The sequence below is a fragment of the Lactuca saligna genome, chromosome 3 (genome assembly GCF_052625555.1).
Source record: "Lactuca saligna cultivar CGN05327 chromosome 3, ASM5262555v1, whole genome shotgun sequence".
NCBI classification, from domain to species: Eukaryota; Viridiplantae; Streptophyta; class Magnoliopsida; order Asterales; family Asteraceae; genus Lactuca; species Lactuca saligna.
The window spans coordinates 191,722,233-191,746,514 of NC_136419.1; the positions used below are offsets into that span (position 1 = coordinate 191,722,233).

A 24,282-nucleotide genomic window follows, 5' to 3' on the forward strand; every position below is an offset into this window, starting at 1 on the left:
AATGAAGATATCCCAACACAGATGGTAGACAAGAATCTTCAAAAGATTGAATGTGGGAGTATATTTAAGAACAAAAAACTTTTAAAGCGGTGTATTGGTAATAATGTCTTTGAGAAGGTTTTCAGACGATGACAAGTAGATCCAACAAATCAAAGTATGAGGTTGTGTGTGTTTCGAAAAATTGTTCGTGGTTACTAAGAGCAACAGCAATTAAAAATTCTGATGGACTTTTCCAAGTGAATAAATTTGTTGATGTACATACTTGTTCTTCAACAATTTTGCAACCTAATCATCGACAAGCAAGCAAATATGTTTTGGGTGAATATCTTGGTGATGTTTTTCCTGAAGATTATAGTAGAGTTTATCGGGGGAAATATAGTGTTAATGATATGAATGCTCAATTGAATATCAATATCTCATACCATCAAGTATTGCGTGCGAAGCAATATGCATTGTTGTCGTTAAGGGGTACAAAAGAGGATTCTTTTACCAAACTTCCAGCTTATTTCCACAACTTGACCAAACATAATTCGGGTACTGTCACACATATTAAAACAGATGGTGATGATCACTTTGAGTTTTTGTATGGTATTTATGTTATGGGCCGGAAGGCACTATGTTATGGGTCGGAAGGCATTACGATTTGGACCGGAAGGTAGTAGCCTGGAAGGGCGTATATGTGGTTGGTATTTTGGAGGTATCTCACTAAGCTTTCGGGCTTACAGTTGTGGTTTAATGTTTTTCAGGTTCTTCACGAGACTGTGGCAAGGCGAAGGCGTGATCGTACCGCTCCTCGTGTTTATGTTTATGATATGGTTCTGGGAATACTCTGATAATAAATGTATTGAAAACCTTTTTGTAATAACATTATTAAAATGGGTTGTTTTTGAAAAGTTGAAATTTTTGGTCGTTACTGTTGGATTAATGTCTAAATCCATAACTATAATTGGTAAGACTGGACCCGACCCGGCATGGTCCATTTGGGTTGCATGGCATCATGCACTTGGATAGACTAAATGAGAGAAATAAGACACTTATGGTTATTAATATATTATAAGTTCTAGTATATTAATAATAAGAATAATGAGATTATTTAATTAGTATTGATCAAGAATTAATCTAGCATTAATTGAGTGATCAAAAGAAGACTAATTAAATATGTGGGTTGATTGTGTAAATCATCCATACTTGTATAGTGGGCTAATGCTCCATGAAATATCTAGTTGGGCCAAAACCCATATGATGCTCCATGGTGTATTTGAACCCATGGATCCAAGGAAATGGAAAGTCATGACAATTAGGGTTTACCCTAATTGTATAACTATATAAGCATCTTATTCTTGAGGAAAAGCAGCCACTAGTATTATTCTAGAGAGGGCTAGCTGATTTTATGAAGTGTAGAATTCTCTCAAGTTATTCCAAGTGTATTTGGTGTTGTGTGAACCATTTGAGGTGTCACACTTGGGGCACTAGGCACTCAAGCTTCATGAAGACAAGCACCATCAAAGAGGTATGTATTCTATCTTCTTATATTGATAGTTTTGTATGCTAGATTAGGATAATACCTTGGATGTTCATATTTGCATGTATAATAGAGAAAACATAGATCCAAGGTATTTAGGGTTGTATGTACACTTAGGAGTGTTAGAATGCTCATAACCCAACAGTAGTATCAGAGCCTAGGCTTGTTTTCTTGTTATACTTGCAATAGAAGCTGAAAAATCGAAATTGGTGCTGTCAGCCCAGCAGACTCGCCGAGTCCATGAAGGGACTCGACGAGTCCAAGGCAAAATGCATCCAACTCGCCGAGTTATGTTCATGCACTCGACGAGTTGGACCCCAGACAGCATATTTTCGAGGTTTTTGGCTAGAAATGGACTAGGAACATTACCCTAAGTTGTTTTTGAACTTATAAACTTGTTTTTTAATGTGGTAATGTTCATGCTAATCCATTTTCAAAGATAATTGTCAATAGATTCATGTTTTGTATTAGTTTAAAGGTTAGACTAATTACATGAAAAAGTTTGATTTGAATTATCTTGTTCTTATGAGTTGCTTAGATTAATAGAAAAGTTGAATGAAATAGTTGTTTTCAATCCAAATTAATCTAAGAGTTGATTCTAAAATGTGTTTTTGTAACTTGTCCTCAAGTTATATGAAAAGTCACATTTAAGTTTCATAAAACTCATAAAAGTTGGCAATGGTTACAAAAGATGAAGAGTCTTGTCCTTAAGTTATGGAGGTTCAAAAGTCACTTCATTAATAAATAAATAAATAAAATATGTAACCATAATTAAATCCATAAGTTATAAAATAAAGAAAAGTTAATTCTTTATTAGTTTAAAGTCTTCCATATTTTGTCCACAAGTTATGGAACTTGAAGAGTTTTTGGATTAAAACTACTTTAAATACATAAGTTATGGAATTAATTAGTTTTGAATAGTTTCAAAACTTGCCCTCAAGTTTAGGAATTCGTAAAGTTTTCTCATATGAATACTTTAATTCCAAGTTAGCCCTTAGAATTTTAAAAGTTAAAATTCAACCCTTATACTTTATAATATTATAAGTTAATAATATATATATGTATAAGAGTAAAGTCGGTCTTACCGCTAGTACGCCTCATTCACGAAGCCGGTCTATAAGGTGGGTATAAGGTTGTTGCCTATAAAATGGCAACTTAATGGGTGTCCACTCTCACCCACCGCTTGCTTGACTGGTGTAGGGTCGTTAGCCGAACGGGTTTGACAGGACTATAATTCTCCCTTCATTAAAAGTATTAATGATAAATACTAAGTAACTAAACTCTTATAAATACCCAATCTTAGTTACTTAGGAAAATGTGAAGAAGGTGCTAATCCATGAAATTACACTTTGCACTTTGTTTAAGTCGGTTAGTGGAGCGTGTGTGGTTAACCGGCACACTAACTCGTATTTAACAAGGTAGGCAAAGGGTAACTTAATGTTTATCATAGTATCGATGGAGCGTGTGTGGTTAACCGGCACATCGATTGAGGGATAAACACTTAAGGGTACCAAGTAATTTGCATGGTTACTTCACACCTTGTTTTGTGATCCTCGGCATCCCAGTCACAAAACCTGAAGGGCACACTTGAGATTGAAACATGCCATTGAACAGTTCAATGAATCTCAAAAGATCTAGGAATTTCAAATCCAATTAAAACCTAATAATACATTTCGTTTATCTTGGTGGAAATTGGTGAATCGTCATTCACCTACCTTCAAATTGTTTTATAGCTTAGATTACGGCATACCTCTTCTAAGTTATAAAATAGTTTGTTGGGTCCTAGCCTTAATATTTCATATTGGGTGTCATATTAAGGACTTTAAGATCAACTATCTTGAATATCTCCCAAAACATGTCTGTTTTAGACATTTATGATCTTCCCAAATCTCTTGAAACAAGCATTCCTAATGAAGATGATGTCCCATGGATATCATACTTCTTTCTCCTCCTCCAATTATTCTCCCTAACCCACAAGTTCTTGAAAAGTTTAAGATCACTCAAGCCCCATTGGCAAGGCAAGGTCTAGGTGTGATCACATCTTGGAGATGTAGTCACATATTGACAAGCCGGGAGAGAAGGGTGTCAAAGTCTTGAGAAAGTTGGTGGTTCAATCACTTTCTAAGTCACATAGTGAGTTCTTTTGGAACACCTATGAAACAGACTATGACAAGACCCTTAATGATCTTATCTATTTGCTAAGATCAACTTCCTGAAACTTTATGGACATTGACAATGGTGACACTGGAAATACAGAAAAAAAAACATTCTCTTCCCAAGGAAAGGGATTGACCATAGTCAACTAGGTTGACCAAATGGTAAAGACTAAGTTTGTGATAGTCCCGTGTACCATTTTCAAAGGGTCCATATGTTTATATTGCCAAAGGAAGGGTCATTAGTTGTGAAGCTGCCAAATTTACCTAAGGATGTTAAAGTCAATAAGGTTGACTCTACTTCAGGTAAAGTCCACTATCTAACTTTGTTAAGTTTCTATTCTGAGATTCTTATTACATGATGTGACTGGGTCACATGTTGATGTTTTAAGAATTAAAGAAAAAAGTGAAGGAACTTAAAGAAAGAATATGTTGAATCTGATCGCATAGATGGATTTCTATCGCGTAGTTTGAAGATCGGATTCTTGAGCTACTTCTTAGGAGTTATGAGGTATTGCTTAGGAATAGATAACAACAAGTTTTCATTTGGATTGTAAGGATAAGTTTTTCTGCAAAGTTTTAAAATAAAAGAAAATTTTTGATTTTATTTATTTTAAAATATCCTTACAATGGCATTTGAGGAAAAATTGTTGCTTATATGATTCCATTAAGAGCAAGAGTGGAAATATGAAATTGATTCTTTCATTTGTGGTAATGTCTAAATTTATCAAATAAAGGAAAAATTCTCATCACCCAAGTCTCAATTGGACCGGGACTTGGAATCATGCAAGTTGTATAGCATGATGAATGCGAACTTTCAAGTATTGGAAAAATTAAGACTAATTACTTGTTCACATGGATGTGTGAGTCAAGTAATGGACTAAGGGATCGAGTACATAGTCATGTGCACTGATTAAGTCCACCACAAAAGATGTAAGGCTATTCGTCATAGTTTACTAAAGCTCAGTAAATATGATTATACTTACAAGCTTAAGTGTAACTCTGAGACATTGGAAAAGGTTTCAATGCATAGCAGAGCGGATAAGAAGAATTAAATTAGGCAAAAGGATAAAAGTTTCTCAAATCTGAAAAGATGGGAGAGTACTTTAGTATCAGCTTTGTGATCATCTTAATGATTAAGAAACCATATCAAAATTTGTTCTCTAAGGAAGTCTTAGTGCATTCTTATGACTAAGAAGAAGGGATCTTGAAATTGTTGAAATGGTTAAATCAAGAAGATGAGTCATACTTCGTTCCAATACAAGTCTTAGAGTCATACTCCAAGATTGTAACTTGAGTGACATGTCTTTAAGAAGGTTTAAAACACATGTCAAATGTAAGAGTAAAAGTGTCCTACTCTTGTTCATTTTAAGTTGGTAAGTTGTGATGTTTTGGATAAAACAAAGACCAACTTAGGCCAACTGTGTGAAGTGTTTGTCTTGGTTAGAATCCACACTATCTCTTGGATGTTTGACAAGGGAGTCTTATAGGTCAAGAGGACAGTGGGAGTCTTAAAGGTCTTGAAAGTCTCAAGAACTAATCAAGAATAGAACCTAAAGTTCTTCACTAGCACACGACTTGAGGTTTATAACCTATCGTGTTGACATAGTCTGTGCCCATTCCAGTTAAAGTTGAGTTCTTAGAGTTCTCAATTGGTTGCACAACAACTTGGAAGCAATGGCAGGCCCTTGAGCTGCCAGGTGGCAAGAAATTAAGATTGAGTTCAGTCCATATGAGTTTGGATTTGTCATTATCCTTGTCTTGTGACTATGGTTTTGACAATTCACATGGATAAGAACACATACACCAATAAATCTAAGTGTCATAAGGTTTCTCTCCGATTCATGAAAATGATGGTGAGGAAACACTTTCACTAAGTAGATTTTAGCTAGATAGCAATTGTGATATTTGCATTCTCAAAGTCATTAGTGGAGCGTGTGTGGTTTACCGGCACACTAACCTGGACTTGTGAGAAGTGGCAAAAAGGTCTAACCATTATGATTACGGCATCCCTCTTCATAATTGTTTAGACACACAAGTGTGCTATCTAAGGAAAGGTGTATGATTTTGATAAAGTTCTATCAAAACAATCCAGTATCATAAATCTGAACTTTGGTAAGAAAGTTAATAAAGTATTGATTTCTAGAAGTCCAGCTGATTTCTGAGTACATGTCAAAGCTAGTGGGAGCATAAGTGTTATGCTAATAATCATCATGTTAGTGGGAGCATGATAATTATGATAAGTATTGCAAGCTAGCAATGTTAATTATAGAAAACAAAAGGTTTCAATTGGGAAAAAGTTGTTTTGCTATAATTAAGGGAGAGGAAATTATACTTCATCTCAAATCTATAAGCTTAGATCGTGAGGTTTTAATCATTTAGTCAAGGATATATATGAATTCATGTTGGAATGGCTCAACATAAGGAAATTCTATATATGGGTCCATTATTTGCGTTCTAAAATTTGATTATGATTACGGCATCCCTTTTTATAATCTGAATTATGAGAACTTGGCAAATAGAAATGGAAATGTTATAGCAAAAGACTGGTTTAGTCTTTATGTGAGACATCATGAATCGTGTCCCATATGCTTCGGATATAGGATCGATTACATGTGCTATATTCATCCTTTCTAAAATTTTCCAAATGCCTAGGGCATTAAGAAGGGAAAAGGTATAGAACTGGATATGACTAAAAGGATTAAACAATTGTCGAGGACAATCTAAGGGTTACCAAAGATTGGTTGCTCAAGGACAGTTGGAAGTATAGTGATAATTCTGGAAGGACCATATTGACATAATCTGTAAGGAGGCAACTCTTGTTCAGAAGTGATAGTCAAAATGGAATCTGGAAATGTTTCAAAGTTAGAATTTTCAATCTGTTTAAGATTAGGAAACTTAATGCAAGAAGGATGTTTCTAAGGAGCTGATCTCCTTTGGAATGCTCTGTAATGATTGTTGTCAAGTCTTTATGAATTTGTGCATAATCATTACAAGAGGATCAATGCATATAAGTTTAGAATCTAACAGATTTTAGTAAATGACATGAATTTGGAATTCTTGTATTTACAGTAAGGATTTGGGAGTGTGAAGTTATGTTCAATGGATCTAGTTCACAAAGTAAAGATCATAGACAAACATAGTGTGCATACTTGGTGTATGGCATGACTAGTGTTTAGAAAAACATAGTGTACATGCTTGGAGCATGGGACAACTATTGTTTTAAATTCAACAATAAAGTTGATAGCTGAAACAGTATACAATGAATAATGTGTAATCATATGGTGATAAATAAAAGGTGTTTTATTTATGTTCATAGGTTTTGATACCATATTGGATTCAATTATTCTTGTGTTTCATTTTGCATGTTTTGACTTCCAGAATAAACTAGGTTATTCTTCCGGAATGACTAAGTTATTCAAACCATCCACAGTCAGTCATATGTTGGAAGTAGATATGAATTAAGACTGTCATGGGTTGGCTTGTAAAGGTCTAAGGTGTTGGACAAATAGCTACAACACTCATGAGTACTCATAAGTTCTGAGTATTGGATTCAACCCGCGCTCATTGGAATCACTTCATGGATTTTATCACGAGTGATCATGAGACGATAATATCTTATATTCTTCAAACCTAGAGATATGAGTTGTTACTATGAGTTGGTTGTACATTGATTGCACGAAACCGCATTTGGTAACTCGGTGCTATAAAACGTGTCTTTGTGTATGATTCAACAAGTAGTAGAACAAGCCATATGAGTCGAAGTTTATCCATTCCTTTTACCTTCGGGATAAAAGCGATATCTGTGGGCCCCTCGATAATTTGATGATGACAAATGGAAGTGCTCGGTCGGGCCAGGACTGATTTGATTTGTTCAATTAGTCAGTCGTCATAAATCGGAAATCGGGAAACAACAAATGGACAAAGAGAATGATTATAATCCATGTCTCAGTCCATATGATATCTAGAATGGAGGAATATATGATCCCTTATCTAATGGACAAGTCATTGACAAAGGTCAGAATTCATCTACAAGGTCAGAGTTCGACAGAAGCTTTTGAGAGCTACTATTGCCAGTTGGTTCCTGAAGTCATATGCAATAATAGTTTTAGACTTATCCAAGTGGGAGACTGTTGGATTAATGTCTAAGTCCATAACTATAATTGGTAAGACTTGACCCGACCCGGCATGGTCCATTTGGGTTGCATGGCATCATGCACTTGGATAGACTAAATGAGAGAAATAAGACACTTATGGTTATTAATATATTATAAGTTCTAGTATATTAATAATAAGAATAATGAGATTATTTAATTAGTATTGATCAAGAATTAATCTAGCATTAATTGAGTGATCAAAAGAAGACTAATTAAATATGTGGGTTGATTGTGTAAATCATCCATACTTGTATAGTGGGCTAATGCTCCATGGATTATCTAGTTGGGCCAAAACCCATATGATGCTCCATGGATGCTCCATGGTGTATTTGAACCCATGGATCCAAGGAAATGGAAAGTTATGACAATTAGGGTTTACCCTAATTGTATAACTATATAAGCATCTTATTCTTGAGGAAAAGCGGCCACTAGTATTATTCTAGAGAGGGCTAGCCGATTTTATGAAGTGTAGAATTCTCTCAAGTTATTCCAAGTGTATTTGGTGTTGTGTGAACCATTTGAGGTGTCACACTTGGGGCACTAGGCACTCAAGCTTCATGAAGACAAGCACCATCAAAGAGGTATGTATTCTATCTTCTTATATTGATAGTTTTGTATGCTAGATTAGGATAATACCTTGGATGTTCATATTTGCATGTATAATAGAGAAAACATAGATCCAAGGTATTTAGGGTTGCATGTACACTTAGGAGTGTTAGAATGCTCATAACCCAACAGTTACAACCCATGCCCCTAAAGCCTATGTGTTCCCCATGCTTCAAGTCATGCCTTTCTTTTGAACAAATTAATCAAAAAACCATCACTACTTATTTTAATCATATTGTCCATGCTTGTCTTTTTTAGAGGAAAGTTTATTTTTCATTAAACAAATGAAGAACCAATACTCTCTTTTGTCTAGCCAAAATTTGATTATTATAAAGGGTAAAAAAAGACAAAATCCTTCTATATTTTATAAACCAAGTTTATAAAATATAAACTTTACTTTTTGGTAAAAGACAAAATAATTTATCTAGTCCAAAATGTTGTGAATGAATTATTAATTCACGTCATATTAAGTATATATAATGTTACTTGCTAATGAAAATTATTATTTCATAAAAAAAATAATTTCCAATTTAATTATAAGAGTTTGTTAAATATTTATTAAAATTGATTTCTAGTAAATAATCAATTATATCAAGTTGTTGTTAGTGTGACCCTTTAGTATCATATGGTAATTAGCAATATCACTTTTATGATTCTTGAACATACTCGATCTTTCAGATATATGTATGAGCATATCCATTGATTCTCAACTTTTCGATTTGATCAGAGGGACACAAGAAGAAAGAGTTAAGAGGGAGAACTAGAAACAGAAGATGATCAGTGGCGATATCGACAAATTTGTCACCGATAGTCATGGATTGTTGACCCGACGTGGTCGGGTTTGGGTTCTGGTTTCTGGAGGGTTCAGGCAGATATAATTCTCGCTTTTTGATACACCCGAGAGCCACCAAGATGTATCAGGATTTGAGACTAAGTTACTGGTGGCCGTGTATGAAGAGGAAAATAGCTTGGTACGTTGAGAGGTGCTTGACCTGTAAGATGGTCACAGTCGAGCATCAGAGGCCGCATGGAAAGCTACTCTTTTGGAAGTTCCATGTGAAAGTGAGAATAGATCACCATGGGTTTCATCACCAAGCTACCGAAGACTTCCAAGGTTTTTGATGCTATATGGGCTATTGGGGATCGATTGACCAAAAATGCCCACTTTTTGGCCATATGAGAAAGTTCCTCGACCGAGAAGTTGGTTGATGTGTATGTTCATTAGATTGTTGCTCGTCATGGGGTTCCGGTATCTATTATATCAGATCGGGATGTTTGGTTCACTTCCTAATTCTGTTAGAAGTTCCACGAGGAACTTGGCATGATGCTACTTTTTAACACTATTTATCATTCGCAGACCGATGACTAGGTTGAGCGGAGCATCCAGATACTTGAGGATATGTTGCAGGCTTATGTCTTAAATTTTGGTGGGAGTTGGTATTCCTACCTACCTCTTGTGGAGTTTTCCTACAACAATAACTATCACTCCAGCTTTGGTGCACCGCCCTTCGAGCTTTTATATAGTCGGAGATGTCATACCCCAATTTGTTGGGGGGGGGGAGGTTTGTCAGAGAGTCATGTGAAGGATTGAGGTAGTCCTCTAGACTACAAAGCTTATCCAGTAGATCAGACAGAGATTGTAGACAACTCAGAGTCGGTAGAAGAGCTATGTCGACCGACGTCGATCAGAGTTGGAGTTCCAAGTCGACGATATGGTGCTATTGAAGGTCTCACCCTAGAAGGGTGTGATACGCTTCAGGAAGTGGGGGAAGTTGGGTCCCTGATATATTTGACCATTCCATGTGAGTGTCAAGGTAGGCGGGGTGGCCTACCGGTTAGACTTGTCGGATGAGCTCAGTCATCATCCACAACACTTTCCATGTTTCGCAATTATGGAAGTGCGTGTTGGACTACGAGGCAGTGGTCCTTTTGGATGATATTCAGGTTGATGAGCCCCTAAATTATATTAAGAGGCCGGTAGCGGTGGTGGAGAGAAAGATGAAGCTCATTCGTAATAAGGGGATACCTTTGGTAAATGTTCAGTGGCAACATCGAAGAGGTTCCGAGTAGACGTGGGAGCCAAAGGTGGAGATGCAGAAGCATTATCCTAATTTATTAGCGACATCTGACCTCAAGGATGAAGTCTAGTTCAAGTGGGGGAGAATTGGAACATCTCGACAAAAAGGTATTTCTAAAATCTACTCTTAAGTATGAAGGTTTATGATTTTTAGCCCTTGTCAATGAGAAAGATTGCAAATAGGGCCTATAGTGGCATTTTTGTAAATTCAGGGAAAGGCTTAGTACACTAGGCGTACGTTGTGTACGTTGGGTGTACATATACGAGCATTAGTACGTTGGGCGTACGTGAAGGATCCTTAAACCCTAATTTTTAGGGTTTGGTCCATATATAAACATCATGAACTCTTTATTTCTCATTTCCTCTTCAACCTCCACTTGCCATTTCGTCCATCTAGAACCTTAATCCAGCTTGAGAGTGAAACATCCCAAAAATACAGTCTGAAAATTTCGTTTTAAATCAGTAATAAAACCATATTCATCAACATCATATAAGAATCATAAACAATGTATATCAAAATATCATAACAACTGTCAAACATATCAGAGTATAAACATCCCAGGCTGAACAAATAGTTTGTGCACTGCAATCTTCCCAAGCTCCTCTTTTGAAAACTGAGTACCTAAAACCAAAACTGAAACTGTAAGCACGAAGCTTAGTGAGCTCCCCCAAACTACCACATACCATACAATAACATATAAAAACATATTGGGCCTTGCCCACTGCATCGGACCGAAGTCCAGAACTGACTGGGACCCCGTCCCCTGCATCGGACCAAAGTCCGGAACTAACTGCATCGGACCGAAGTCCGGAACTGAATGAGACCCCGTCCCCTGCATCGGACCGAAGTCCGGAACTAACTGCATCGGACCGAAGTCCGGAACTGATTGGGACCCCGTCCCCTGCATCGGACCGAAGTCCGAAACTGACCGAACATAGCATATCATAAACATATCAACTAGCATGAATACATATAGTGCATACTGCATCAGAACACAGTCCGGAACACATAACACAAAACATGCCTGAATCACAAAGACATCAAGCACCCTAACTACTGCATCGGACCGAAGTCTAGAACTAACTGAACATAGCATAACATAATCATAGCAGATAATATAAACACATATACTGCATACTGCATCGGACCATAGTCCGGAACACATAACTCATCTGTATCACAAAGACACCAAGCATAATGAACTACTGCATCGGACTAGAGTTCGGAACTACTGCTAATTAAACGGGCTGACATTGTGGCCTTAGACTCGTTCCTACTGGAAGGAAACTCACCTCACACTTTTGAAGTCCTGTAGACACAATCCCACACTGTTGAAGTCCTGCAGACTCAACCCCAACTGTTGGATGACAGATTCCCGAACTGATGGCACTTTGCGATGGCAGCCACCACCTCACGGTGGTGGCAGTGTCTAGTCTACACTATTCGCGAGATCTTCCGGCGACAGTGAGCTTGTGATGATGGGAAAGGATGGCGGAGCACAACCGGAGCAACTTAGAAGAACCGCAAAGGCGACGGCGGACATAGGGATGCGGGCAGCAGCTCCCGGTGGTTCTTGATGCTCACAACATCGCTGGCATTACACCACCACGACCATGGTAGTGTCCCATCCCATCGATACCGACGACATGGCTGACTGAGTAATAGAAGAATAAGAAGAAAGAAACACGGAGAGGCGGCTCAGCGGCTGTTGGAACGATCCCAGCAGTGGCGGCAGATGGAGTTGGGGGGGTTTCATTCGCCACCGGAAACAACTGCGAGTGGAAACTGTCTCGATTTCTCACCACCCATCGGACGAACGTCGGCCTAGCAATCCTTGATTTCGTCGGTAGCAACCAGCATCACTTGAATGGTTGTTCCTGTTCCATCAACGGTGATGACACAACGATAACTAGTCCGCCTCCCTTCACTTGTTGCGACGTCCCTGCAATCCGGTAGTCTTCAGCTTGCCGTCAACGTGAGTCACTGGTGGTCATTCGGAGTCTTGGAGCTTCGACTGACCGGGAAGGCAAGAAGGGAGTCGGAATGATGGCGGCTAGAGAACACAAGTGACGGCTGATGCACCTTAGGTTTAGGGTTAGGAGGAAGTGACGGGTTTATACCCGGTCACATGGGAACTTTGGCCATAATTCACTTCCAGTCCCTCATATCAAATTCCTTTATCAATTTAGGTCCCAATGATGACTATGGAGCCCCCGTCTTCATTAATATTTACAAAGTGAATCCGAAACTTACATTTTTAACCCTTAACTACTAAAAATGTGACAATTACTCCTTGAATCCAACACCATGCTATATGATTATTGATTTTAGGGCTATTATACAATCATTAATTTATTTATTTAATAAACGGGGTGTTACAACTCTCCCCCTCTTAAATTAGATTTCGTCCTCGAAATCATTCCTTACACACCCAAATACTCTAGTAACATGGTCACAATCCTTGGCACACCCTAGCCTTCCCAACGCAACCGTGACCAACCTTCGCAAAGCCCTAAAATCCACGGGTGAACGAATTCCTTTCGACAAGATCACCTCTACCCTATCGGAAATCTGCTGTCTCAAGATGGTCTGAATCCCTGACAAACCACTCATACTGAATCATTATCGTTGAAACTAGTCTGCTTATCCCTCAACTGACTACTCAACTTCAGGTAACCTGAGGCTCCCACCAGAAAACTGAATTCACAGACCCAATCATCCTTGGAGGTCATTTAGCATAACCCAAGCAATCTATTATTCCATCCGAACCTGCAACCTAAATCATAAATACTAATACTGCCAATCGCTGAAACTGTCCGAACATTAAACTGCCTGAAGCTGTATGCTGCCACATGGCTTCTTGCCAAGCCTACCAAGAACTCCCTGGTCTTAATTCGTTCACCAATCATCTGAAATACCAGGTTCCAGTCCGGCTGCGGAGCCAAAGGACTCCCTATTTAGTCTCCACACCCGACCACTGAATGAAATCCTTCTCTGCCACTAGTTATCATGCCACTGAGGCTCTAATAACTTCCTGATCTAACTGATCGAGTCCATACGTCAAATCTTGATGTCACCAAACCTAAGGCTAAAAGTGATGGCTACATGACCATCGGTAGCCTCATGTCATAAATGACCTTAAACAATTGACTGCTTCCTTGCTCTCATCTCTGTAGTGGCATTTCTACAATCTTATCACTGGCTTAACTAGGTCTAATCCGTCTGGGAAATTCCGAAATCCAATCCGTGGATTTCCATTTCCTCACCGCTACACCCGAACTGGTGGGTACTACTGTTCTTTCTGCGTCCTAACAACGCACTCACGCAATCTACCAACCTATTGAATGCTACGGCTACACCCGCAGACTTATAACACTCTATCACTGTCTTCTGCTAGTGAATGCTACGGCTACACCCGCAGACTTACAACACTCTAACACTATCTGGCTACTAGTGAATGCTACAACTACACCCGCAGACTTACAACACTCTATCACTATCTATGCTGGATCTAATACGCGCTTGACCCACACTTAGCTCAACTCATGTCCTGTATGGAATCCCTAACCTGATTCCCTAAGGCTTACTAGTAAACATTATGGGAACGCAATCTCCTTATTGGCAAGTTTTTCCAAACTTCCATATCACACTCTCCTCGAACCATACAACCACATGGGTTGTCTTCCTTTCAGACAAGGATGCAAGACTTATCCTAGTCTAAAAATTGCTCCCGTTTCTAAATCCTTGGGCGATTCTCCCCCACTTTGATTCAGCTAATGCCTTACAACATACCAAACTGGAAGAATTCCCAATCCTTCTCACCACCCATGACCATCTGCTAGAACTCACGCTTATTCGTGCTAGGGTTTCAACACCAGCTAATCCAAAAGATCACACAACTTATAAAAATCCGAATACATCTCCGGTAATAATCCGCTAAGCCCATGAAGCTCCGAATCTCAGTTGGAGACCTCGGAATCTCCTACTGCATCACGGTCTCTATCTTGACTAAATCGACTAAAACATCCTTCTGATTGACAAGGTGCCCAAGAAATTAGGCCCCGGACAACTAGAAATCACAATTGGAAAACCTTGCGAAAATTATCTCCCTCCTCAAAGTCTCTACCACCTCCCTCAGGTGCTCCTCGTACTGCTGAAGGCCTCCTTGTAATGCCAATTAGCCATTACCTGAATACCATCACATGTGACGAGGCTCAGATAATCCTTCGAGTAAAAGACTCGTCCCTACAACGGTTAGACTCAGACAAGAGCTACGCAATAGAGCCAAATCCAGAACTCTGAGATTATTCAACCCTAATCACATGTGACGTGAAGTATTCACCCAATGGCTAATTCCCATCACTCAGAGTCCCACAAAGCACAAAGCAAGCAACATTCAGGCACAGGAACCACTAAAGCAATTCTATTCTCATGACAAGAAACTATACTAGCATACAATGCTAAGTTCATACTATCAGGCATAACCTAAACAGGCTATCCTACTACTCTCTACTCAATACTAGCATGCAATTCTCATAAAGCTGGAACATATAAAGCAAGCACATAAGGCATCCTCCTAGATCCTTAGTCCTATTATAGCATGCTGTTCTACTGAAACTGAAACGGATAATCATAACATAAACTTGTATGGGTAATTTGGGAGTACTTACTTTAGCTCGGCCGATTGCATACACCACACCCTTTTTCTCTTTTCAAAGTTCTTCTCTTTCTAAAAATTCTTTTCGCTTTTTTCTAAAACTCTTTTCTTTTCTCAAAACTCCCTTTTTATAAAAACTAATTTACTATTGAAAATTTCTATACCAATTCCTTAGTTTGAGTTCAGACACACCTGAAAATGTGTCCGAATCCCTCAAACCAAGACTTTGATACCAACTTGAAACATCCCAAAAATACAGTCTGAAAATTTCGTTTTAAATCAGTAATAAAACCATATTCATCAATGTCATATAAGAATCATAAACAATGTATATCAAAATATCATAACAGTTGTCAAACATATCAGAGTATAAACATCCCAGGCTGAACAAAAAGTCTGTGCACTGCAATCTTCCCGAGCTCCTCTTTTGAAAACTGAGTACCTGAAACCAAAACTGAAACGGTAAGCACGAAGCTTAGTGAGCTCCCCCAAACTACCACATACCATACAATAACATATAAACACATATTGGGCCTTGCCCACTGCATCGGACCGAAGTACGGAAACTGCATCGGACCGAAGTCCAGAACTGACTGGGACCTCGTCCCCTGCATCGGACCGAAGTCCGGAACTAACTGCATCGGACCGAAGTTCGGAACTAACTGGGACCCCATCCCCTGCATCGGACCGAAGTCCGGAACTAACTGCATCGGACCGAAGTCCGGAACTGACTGGGACCCCGTCCCCTGCATCGGACCGAAGTCCGAAACTGACTGAACATAGCATATCATAAACATATCAACTAGCATGAATACATATAGTGCATACTGCATCAGAACAGAGTCCAGAACACATAACACAAAACATGCTTGAATCACAAAGACATCAAACACCCGAACTACTGCATTGGACCGAAGTCCGGAACTAACTGAGCATAGCATAACATAATCATAGCAGATAATATAAACACATATACTGCATACTGCATCGGACCATAGTCCGGAACACATAACTCATCTGTATCACAAAGACACCAAGTATAATGAACTACTACATCGGACTGGAGTCCGGAACTACTGCTAATTAAACGGGCCGGCATTGTGGCCGTAGACCCGTTCCTACTGGAAGGAAACTCACTTCACACTGCTGAAGTCCTATAGACACAATCCCACACTGTTGAAGTCCTGCAGACTCAACCCCAGCTGCTGGATGACAAATTCCCGAACTGATGGCACTCTGCGATGGCAGCCACCACCTCACGTTGGTGGCAGTGGCTAGTCTACACTATTCGCGAGATCTTCCGACGACAGTGAGCTTGTGACGATGGGAAAGGATGGCGGAGCACAACCGGAGCAACTTAGAAGAACCGCAAAGGCGGCGGCGGACATAGGGAGGCGGGCAGCAGCTCCCGGTGGTTCTTGACGCTTACAACATCGCCGACAGTACACCACCACGACCATGGTAGTGTCCCATCCCATCGATACCGCTGACATGGCTGACTGAGTAATAGAAGAATAAGAAGAAAGAAACACGGAGAAGCGGCTCAGCGGCTGTTGGAACGATCCCAGCAGCGGCGGCAGATGGAGCTAGGGGGTTTCATTCGCCACCGGAAACAACTGCGAGTGGAAACTGTCTCGATTTCTTACCACCCATCGGACGAACGTCGGCCTAGCAATCCTTGATTTCGTCGGCAGCAACCAACGTCACTTGAATGGTCGTTCCTGTTCCATCAACGATGACGTGCACACAACGATAACTAGTCCGCATCCCTTCACTTGTTGCGACGTCCCTGCAATCCGGTAGTCTTCAGCTTGCCGTCAACGTGAGTCACTGGTGGTCATTCGGAGTCTTGGAGCTTCGACTGATCGGGAAGGCAAGAAGGGAGTCGGGATGATGGCGACTAGAGAACACAAGTGACGACCGATGCACCTTAGGTTTAGGGTTAGGAGGAAGTGACGGGTTTATACCCGGTCACATGGGAACTTTGGCCATAATTCACTTTCAGTCCCTCATATCAAATTCCTTTATCAATTTAGGTCCCAATAATGACTATGGAGCCCCTATCTTCATAAATATTTACAAAGTGAATCTGAAACTTACATTTTTAACCCTTGACTACTAAAACTGTGACAATTACTCCTTGAATCCAACACCATGCTATATGATTATTGATTTTAGGGCTACTATACAATCATTAATTTATTTACTTAATAAACGGGGTGTTACAGAGAGTGTTCTTGAACTTTTGTGGGTACTTTTGGTGAGTAAGAAGGAAGGAGAAGAAGAAAAGGCCACCTTGGAAGAGTGAAGCACCTTAGATCCAGAATCTCATCACCATTTGGCACCATTTTAAGGTAAAAAAGTTTTGACCTTGATGAATATTTCTCTTAGTTCTTGTTATGGTTAAATTCCATGCATTTTGGTCCCTTTTGCTCGGTATTCTTGAGTATGATCTACTTTAGATTTCATGAGTTGTCCTTTCAAATAGCTTAAATCATAAAAATAGGTTCTTTGTTGTTATTATCCTTTCATGCATGATCTAGGAAGTCTTAATGGGTCAAGGAGTTAGGGTTTTTGGTATTGAACACTTTATAGCCATGCAAAGTCATAAAGTTGGAAACTTTATGATTTATGACATCATTTGGGGCTTAGATATGAGTTTTGGACGGAAGGGATTAATGTAATAAGCTCTTAATGAGGTTTTGGAACTGGGTAGCGTACGCTGGGCATACCTGGAAGTACGCGGTCAACGCCTCGCTTTTAGTCAACATCAAAGTATGTTGGGCGTACTCTATTGGTACATAGGGCGTACTCCGTTGAGAATGGATATTGACTTTTTGACATTGATCGTTGACTTTGATTTTAACAAGGGTTAACCAAGTTTGACTTAAGGGTATTTTGGGTATTTTGAGCTATAGTTAAGCCTTGGTCTTTATGTGTTGAATAGGTGTCTTGTAGAGCCAATATTCAGAGTAGTGTATTATTCATCTATTCGTTAGACTGCAAGGTGAGTTTATTCTCACTATACTGTGGGTCGAAGGCACTAATTCCAACCCACTCTATTATCTATCCTGGTTAGGATAACGTTATGCTAGTTTGCGGCCGATTAGTAGATCTGCATGATTATCTGTGTGTTGCTGGTTTTGTGTTTCTGTTTATCTATTACATATGTCGACATATTGTGTTGGGTTGAGGTTGTACTGCTTTGTGCTGTAGCCAACAAACCCGAGAGCATTCCATATATGAGCTAAGGGCCCGATTGGCATGCCAAACTCATATTGAAGGCTCAATAGCATTCTAGATATGAGTTAAGGGCCCGATTGGCATGCTAGACTCATATTGTGGGCTCGGAGGTAATCCTGTCTTTCTACCTGTAGACCTAGTATATCATGTTGTGTGTGTGTGTGTGCTGGTACTTTGGGAAAACACACTAAACCATGGCTTACAATTTTTAGTTTATCGTTTTAGGTACTTCAGAGGATCGTGGAGAGGCAAAGGTGTGATCGTACACTACTTCATTTTTTATGTCATTGGGTTTTGAAAAAACTCGTATTTAAACTAATGCTTTTGAAACAATTACTATTTTTGTAAACAATGACTATTTTTGTAAACAATGTTGATTAATGGATGATTTTGAAAATTTTAAACTTATTGTGATTTTTGAATGTTACAACATTATTGAAAAACATGCTCATAAATTATAGTCATCATTTATTTTCGAAAATAATATCTACTATTTTTTCATAACTGATGTGAAGATCACATTTAGTCGAAAATTATAGTTGTTATTGACAAATAATATGTAATACATTTTCATGATGGATATAAAGAACAAGTTTAAAACCCTATAAACAACAAAACCATATTTTATTTCATATTTAGGTCTATTATTGATCAAGATAACGTTGTTCGTTCAACGATGACTTGATTTCTACAGTTATTTGTTGCTTGTGAAGTATAAAAGAAGATAAAATTTGAGTGACTATCGATGAATACTTTGAATAAATAATGTTAGTTTTCTTTACATCAAACTCTACCATCATTTCTAACACAATTTTAATTTATAATGGTTCATTATTTAACGAATTATGCAGCATTCATCTATTGAATGTCGAACAATTTTAAGTCGACTACAATATTTATTTATTTTATTTTATTATTATTATTATTATTTTTGCTAAAGAAATCATATGAAAAATGGTGGAGGGAGGGGTATTTTTGTAAAAAAAAAATGATTTTTAGAGTTCCAAATTCCAATTAGATCAAACCAGTGTCATAAATAGGCTCCTCGCAACTCTGAAAGAACCCAACCACTTTGATTTCTTCTCTTTCATCGGGTTCCGAGCAAGCAGCAGCAGCCTCCCAGATTTTCCCTGAGGCACCCATACACAAACACAACTACAGATTCAAAAACTCAAACACGATAATGGGTTTCTTTTCCTTCCTCGGAAGGCTCCTCTTTGCCTCTCTATTCATCCTCTCCGCTTGGCAAATGTACGAAATCTCTCTTTAGATCTACATCAACATTTTTCATTCTCAATCTGATCCAATCGCTTACTACTATCATAATGTACCAAACTATGCGTTGTTCGATCCCCCATCACCATGATTACCGAAGAATTTTTGCGAATTTCATGTTAATTTCTCAAATACAAACACAAATCTAATTGGTTTTTGTGAATGGTATCATTTCCTGTTATTTAGGATTCGTTACCCCTTTTCGTAAAAGACATTGCTTGTCTCCTCTAGCTCTTGTTTTAATATATGAATGTATGATTTCCGACGTTTGATTGCGTGTTTAAGCGCCATGAAAGGGGGCGATCCAGGTGCATAAACTGTTCAATAGCTCTTCGATTACCTCGTTACGAACACTAATGCCTTCAAATTCTTCAATACCCTTTCTAACTTTTCATATAAAACGCTTCTGAAGGGATATAGATGATTTGCGAAACTGAAATTGTTTAAGATAGTTCCGTTCCTTAACTGCTTTTGAAGGATTCAAATCTCTTTAATTTGTGTACCTGTTTTTGAACAGGTTTAATGATTTTGGCGACAATGGTGGACCTGCTGCAGATGAACTAGCTCCAAAAGTTGCTTCTATTCAGAGATTTCTAACCTCCAAAATTGGAGATGGAGTACCAAAAATTGATGTGAGACTCTTATTGCTTTTCATCGATTTAACTTCAACCAAATTAAAAAGAAATGATAAATGAACACCCCACTTTTAAGTGATGTTTGATTTTTTTACTAAATGTGGATATGTGACTTAATCTAGTATATGTTATATATAAGTGTTTCTTTCTTACTTGTTGTAGAAATAAGTCAATAACATAACCTTAATACAAATAATCAGGGACTTTCCCCATTAAGTCTCAATCTTTAAAAAAATTTCTAATTTCTATTAACTATCTTTTGGTTCAATACAAGAAATAGCAACCTACTTTCATCAATATGAATATTGCTTTATATTGCAAAAATTTGTCCTTTTTTTAATGGGTTTTCAAGAAAGATCATTTGTTTGCAACAAAAAACCAAAAATTGTAAGTGTGAAAAATTAAATAAGTTGATTAAAAATTTCAAGATATATTGATATAGGTTAAGCATGTGGTTTTGGCTTCAATGGCTCTTAAAGGAGTTGGTGGGATTCTATTTGTATTTGGGAGCAGGACTGGTGCCTATTTATTGGTAATAACTTTATCCTTGTAGTTATTGTTTTTTATTTAGTTATTTTATATTTTTATTTAATAATTTAGTATTAATTAAAAAATCTAGAGATGTTCTCCGGTCATTTGTTAGTTTGACAAACGTATTACTAGACTGTGTACTTGATTTACATCTCACATGATGTTACTAAGCAGACGCTGTGTTTGCCAAAAATAAATAATTATTTTTAATTTGTTATTGTTTAATATTTTTCTTTCATTTGCATTTTGTAGATGTATTACATCCTATTTATGACTCCATTGCTACATGACTTCTACGACTATGAAACCGATGATCCAAAATTCCATGTTCTTCTTCCAGAATTCGTTCAGGTTTCTTTAATATTTTTTCTATGATGAGAAGGGTATTTTCGTCTTTTGTAATAAAAAAGGAATCAAGAGCAAATCACTCTCTTACCTTTTTTGGGTGGGGATGTGAATTGTGATATTTCCGGTTATGTTTTTGAATTTCGATTCATTGACTTTATAAAAAGGGTTTTTGACTTTTATACCTTCTAGTTTAATCGAAGAGAGAGATAAACATGATAAGGGGTATAAAAGTAAAAACATTTTTTTTAGTAGATGAATCAAAAACATAAGTGGAAATATCATCTCCCTTTTGGGTGAGACAAAAAATAGTACTTTGGTCTCAGTCCAATACACATCAAACACTGTTAGTGTTATTGTGTCTTGTGTAATAAATAACAATAAAACTATATTGTTTTTGCTTATTTTTTATGGCTTTTTATTTTTTTTGGCAGAGTCTTGCGTTACTCGGGGCACTTTTGTTTTTTGTTGGAATGAAAACAGTGCTTCCAAGGAAGTTAATAAAGAAGAAGCCTATTAAAACAAAGACAATTTAGATTCATGAACAAAAAAGATTTGGTACTTATTATTATTATTTTTTTCTAGAATGTGCTTCCAAGGTTCGGATTTTTTGAAGCTCATGTTGTGTAAGCCTTTCTAGAACGTTTTTGGTTCGATTATTTTCGTTGTAATTCTCTTTTGTTCGATGTAATTTTGATTTTATTTATTGCCAAACGCTTAGTTGGATATTTTTCTTAATGTGGGAAGGTATTCTTTAGATGGAATTTTTTTTTTTAAAGTTTCTTTGGAGATTACAGCGAACACAAACAACAAGTTCAATGATATATTGCATACAAAAGAAGAAACTGATCAAATATAAACAAAATAACTGATCAAATATAAACAAAATCAATGGTTGGTTATCTTCTGTGATAGCCTAAGGGTTATGATGAACATAAATAATAAATTTGATGATATATTGTGTACAAAAAAAAGTTATCAAATATGAAAACAATTGGTTACTGAGTTATTTTCCTTGATCTTGTAACATTTTGCAAGATATTGTTTTATAAAATAGTTGTGCTTTTCTGTGTAATTTTATTGGGCTATCTATAATTACTTGTGGAACTTGATTGCAAAAATTCTATATAACAATAATAGTTTTATTAAAACAAATGTGAAACTCCAAGTAGATCGAATCCGTTCCTTTGATCAAATCAAATGACTTTTTGGTATGAATATAAATTTAATAAAATCTAATTGACAAAACCAATTCATATGGGTTTAACTAAAATGAAGAAATTGAATTTAACTACGTTTAATTAGTTCTGATTTTTGAGGACAGCCTTTAGAGACATATATACTTGTATATCTTCTTACCTTTTCTGTATACTTGATGCAGATCATACGTAGACATTAGTCTTCGCAAATTGTTTCTGTGTAATTTTATTGGGCTATCTATAATTACTTGTGGAACTTGATTGCAAAAATTCTATATAACAATAATAGTTTTATTAAAACAAATGTGAAACTCCAAGTAGATCAAATCGGTCCGTTTGATCAAATCAAATGACTTTTTGGTATGAATATAAATTTAATAAAATCTAATTGACAAAACTGGGTTTAACTAAAATGAAGAAATTGAATTTAACTACGTTTAATTAGTTCTGATTTTTGAGGACAGCCTTTAGAGACATGTATACTTGTATATCTTCTTACCTCTTCTGTATACTCGATGCAGATCATACGTAGACATTAGTCTTCGCAAACTGTTTGTTTTTTTGAAGATTGCAGACCTAAAAATGTCTGTGCGCCATCTTCTTGGCGTAGATGTGGACCAGAGTTTTCTAACATCTTCTAGTTCAAAAAACACATATATCTTTATTTTTTTAGTTTTTCTTGAATTTATATTTATTCCATCTTTAATTAGTGATAAACAATTTGAAAAAAAAAATTCAATACGTAAAAAAAAAAGATTGACGACATAATGAAAGACTCTAACTTTCGTATTTATGAAAGACCCAAACTTTCATACTCGACAGTATAGTTACTCCAAAACATGCTACTTGCATATTCATAAAACCAATATTTTAGATTGATAAAGAGATTACAAACTACTTGATACAAACCGACTATTTTAAAGTGTTATATATTACATAACTTCCCAGGATTCTATAGTTTTATACATATGAGAGTGCAAAATACAATAGTTTCAAACTATTCATAAGCTTCTATCGATACAATAGTTTTAAACTATTCAAAAATCTTGTACCAGTATATAACTATACTGGATGTTTATCTCCTGTAATTTGTTAAACATCGAGAGGGTAAGCGGTGACGCTTAGTGAGTTCAATAATAGATACAATATAACGTTATGCCATATATATACTTTAATAAGGCAGAAGCAAAGAGGAACAAGGAACAACAAGGGCATATGTGAATCATGTGACAAACATTCCATATCAATCATTGATTTGATTTAAAGATATACAATAAATGAGACATAACAATTTCCATGATTGATATACATCAATAAAGCTTTGGCCCAAACGGCACAGAAGATATACTACTTCGGATTAACATTTCGGTAGATTTCAGGCTTATAGCCCCGTCTAACCTTCTGCCACTACCATAGAATAGAATTCATTCTCTTACGGAGACATGTTCCACATGGCCAGATGCTACATACCAATACCAACGTGAATCTAAGTCCTTTCACTGATCACATGGTCAAAGGTATTTCTTTGCTATTAAAAATAGCAAATAAAAATAACCCGGGAAAATAACACTGAAAAGCACGTAGCACATATAACACATAAAATACAATTATTTCTATATATTAAACTCACCGTGAAATAACCGGGGGCTAAATATTAATTTGGGCAGTACTTCGGCTCTAAATATGACTTTCGTCGTTGAAAACCGGGCTCTGCGAAGGTAGAGCTTCGAAACCGAAAAGATAAATTTTCTGGGCTTCTCGGGCACTTCGTGGAGTATTCCGGGCTTTACAATCGATACCGGGGCTTTGCAGGATGTTAAGATGAAAGAAATATGGGTTTAGGGGGTTAAAATTGACAATTCTTCAAAGTTACCCGGGAGG

General features: G+C 37.3%; 1 protein-coding gene across 1 annotated transcript; it reads left to right on the forward strand.

Annotated features, from left to right (window-relative positions):
* The first annotated feature begins 19,450 nt into the window (after nucleotides 1–19,450).
* LOC145034092 (uncharacterized) lies at nucleotides 19,451–22,024 on the forward strand. Its single transcript, XM_078982491.1, has 5 exons — nucleotides 19,451–19,667; nucleotides 20,209–20,323; nucleotides 20,769–20,858; nucleotides 21,110–21,208; nucleotides 21,637–22,024. The coding sequence occupies exons 1-5, from the start codon at nucleotides 19,600–19,602 to the stop codon at nucleotides 21,736–21,738; spliced, it is 474 nt and encodes a 157-aa protein (XP_078838617.1). The 5' UTR covers nucleotides 19,451–19,599; the 3' UTR covers nucleotides 21,739–22,024.
* The last annotated feature ends 2,258 nt before the right edge of the window (nucleotides 22,025–24,282 follow it).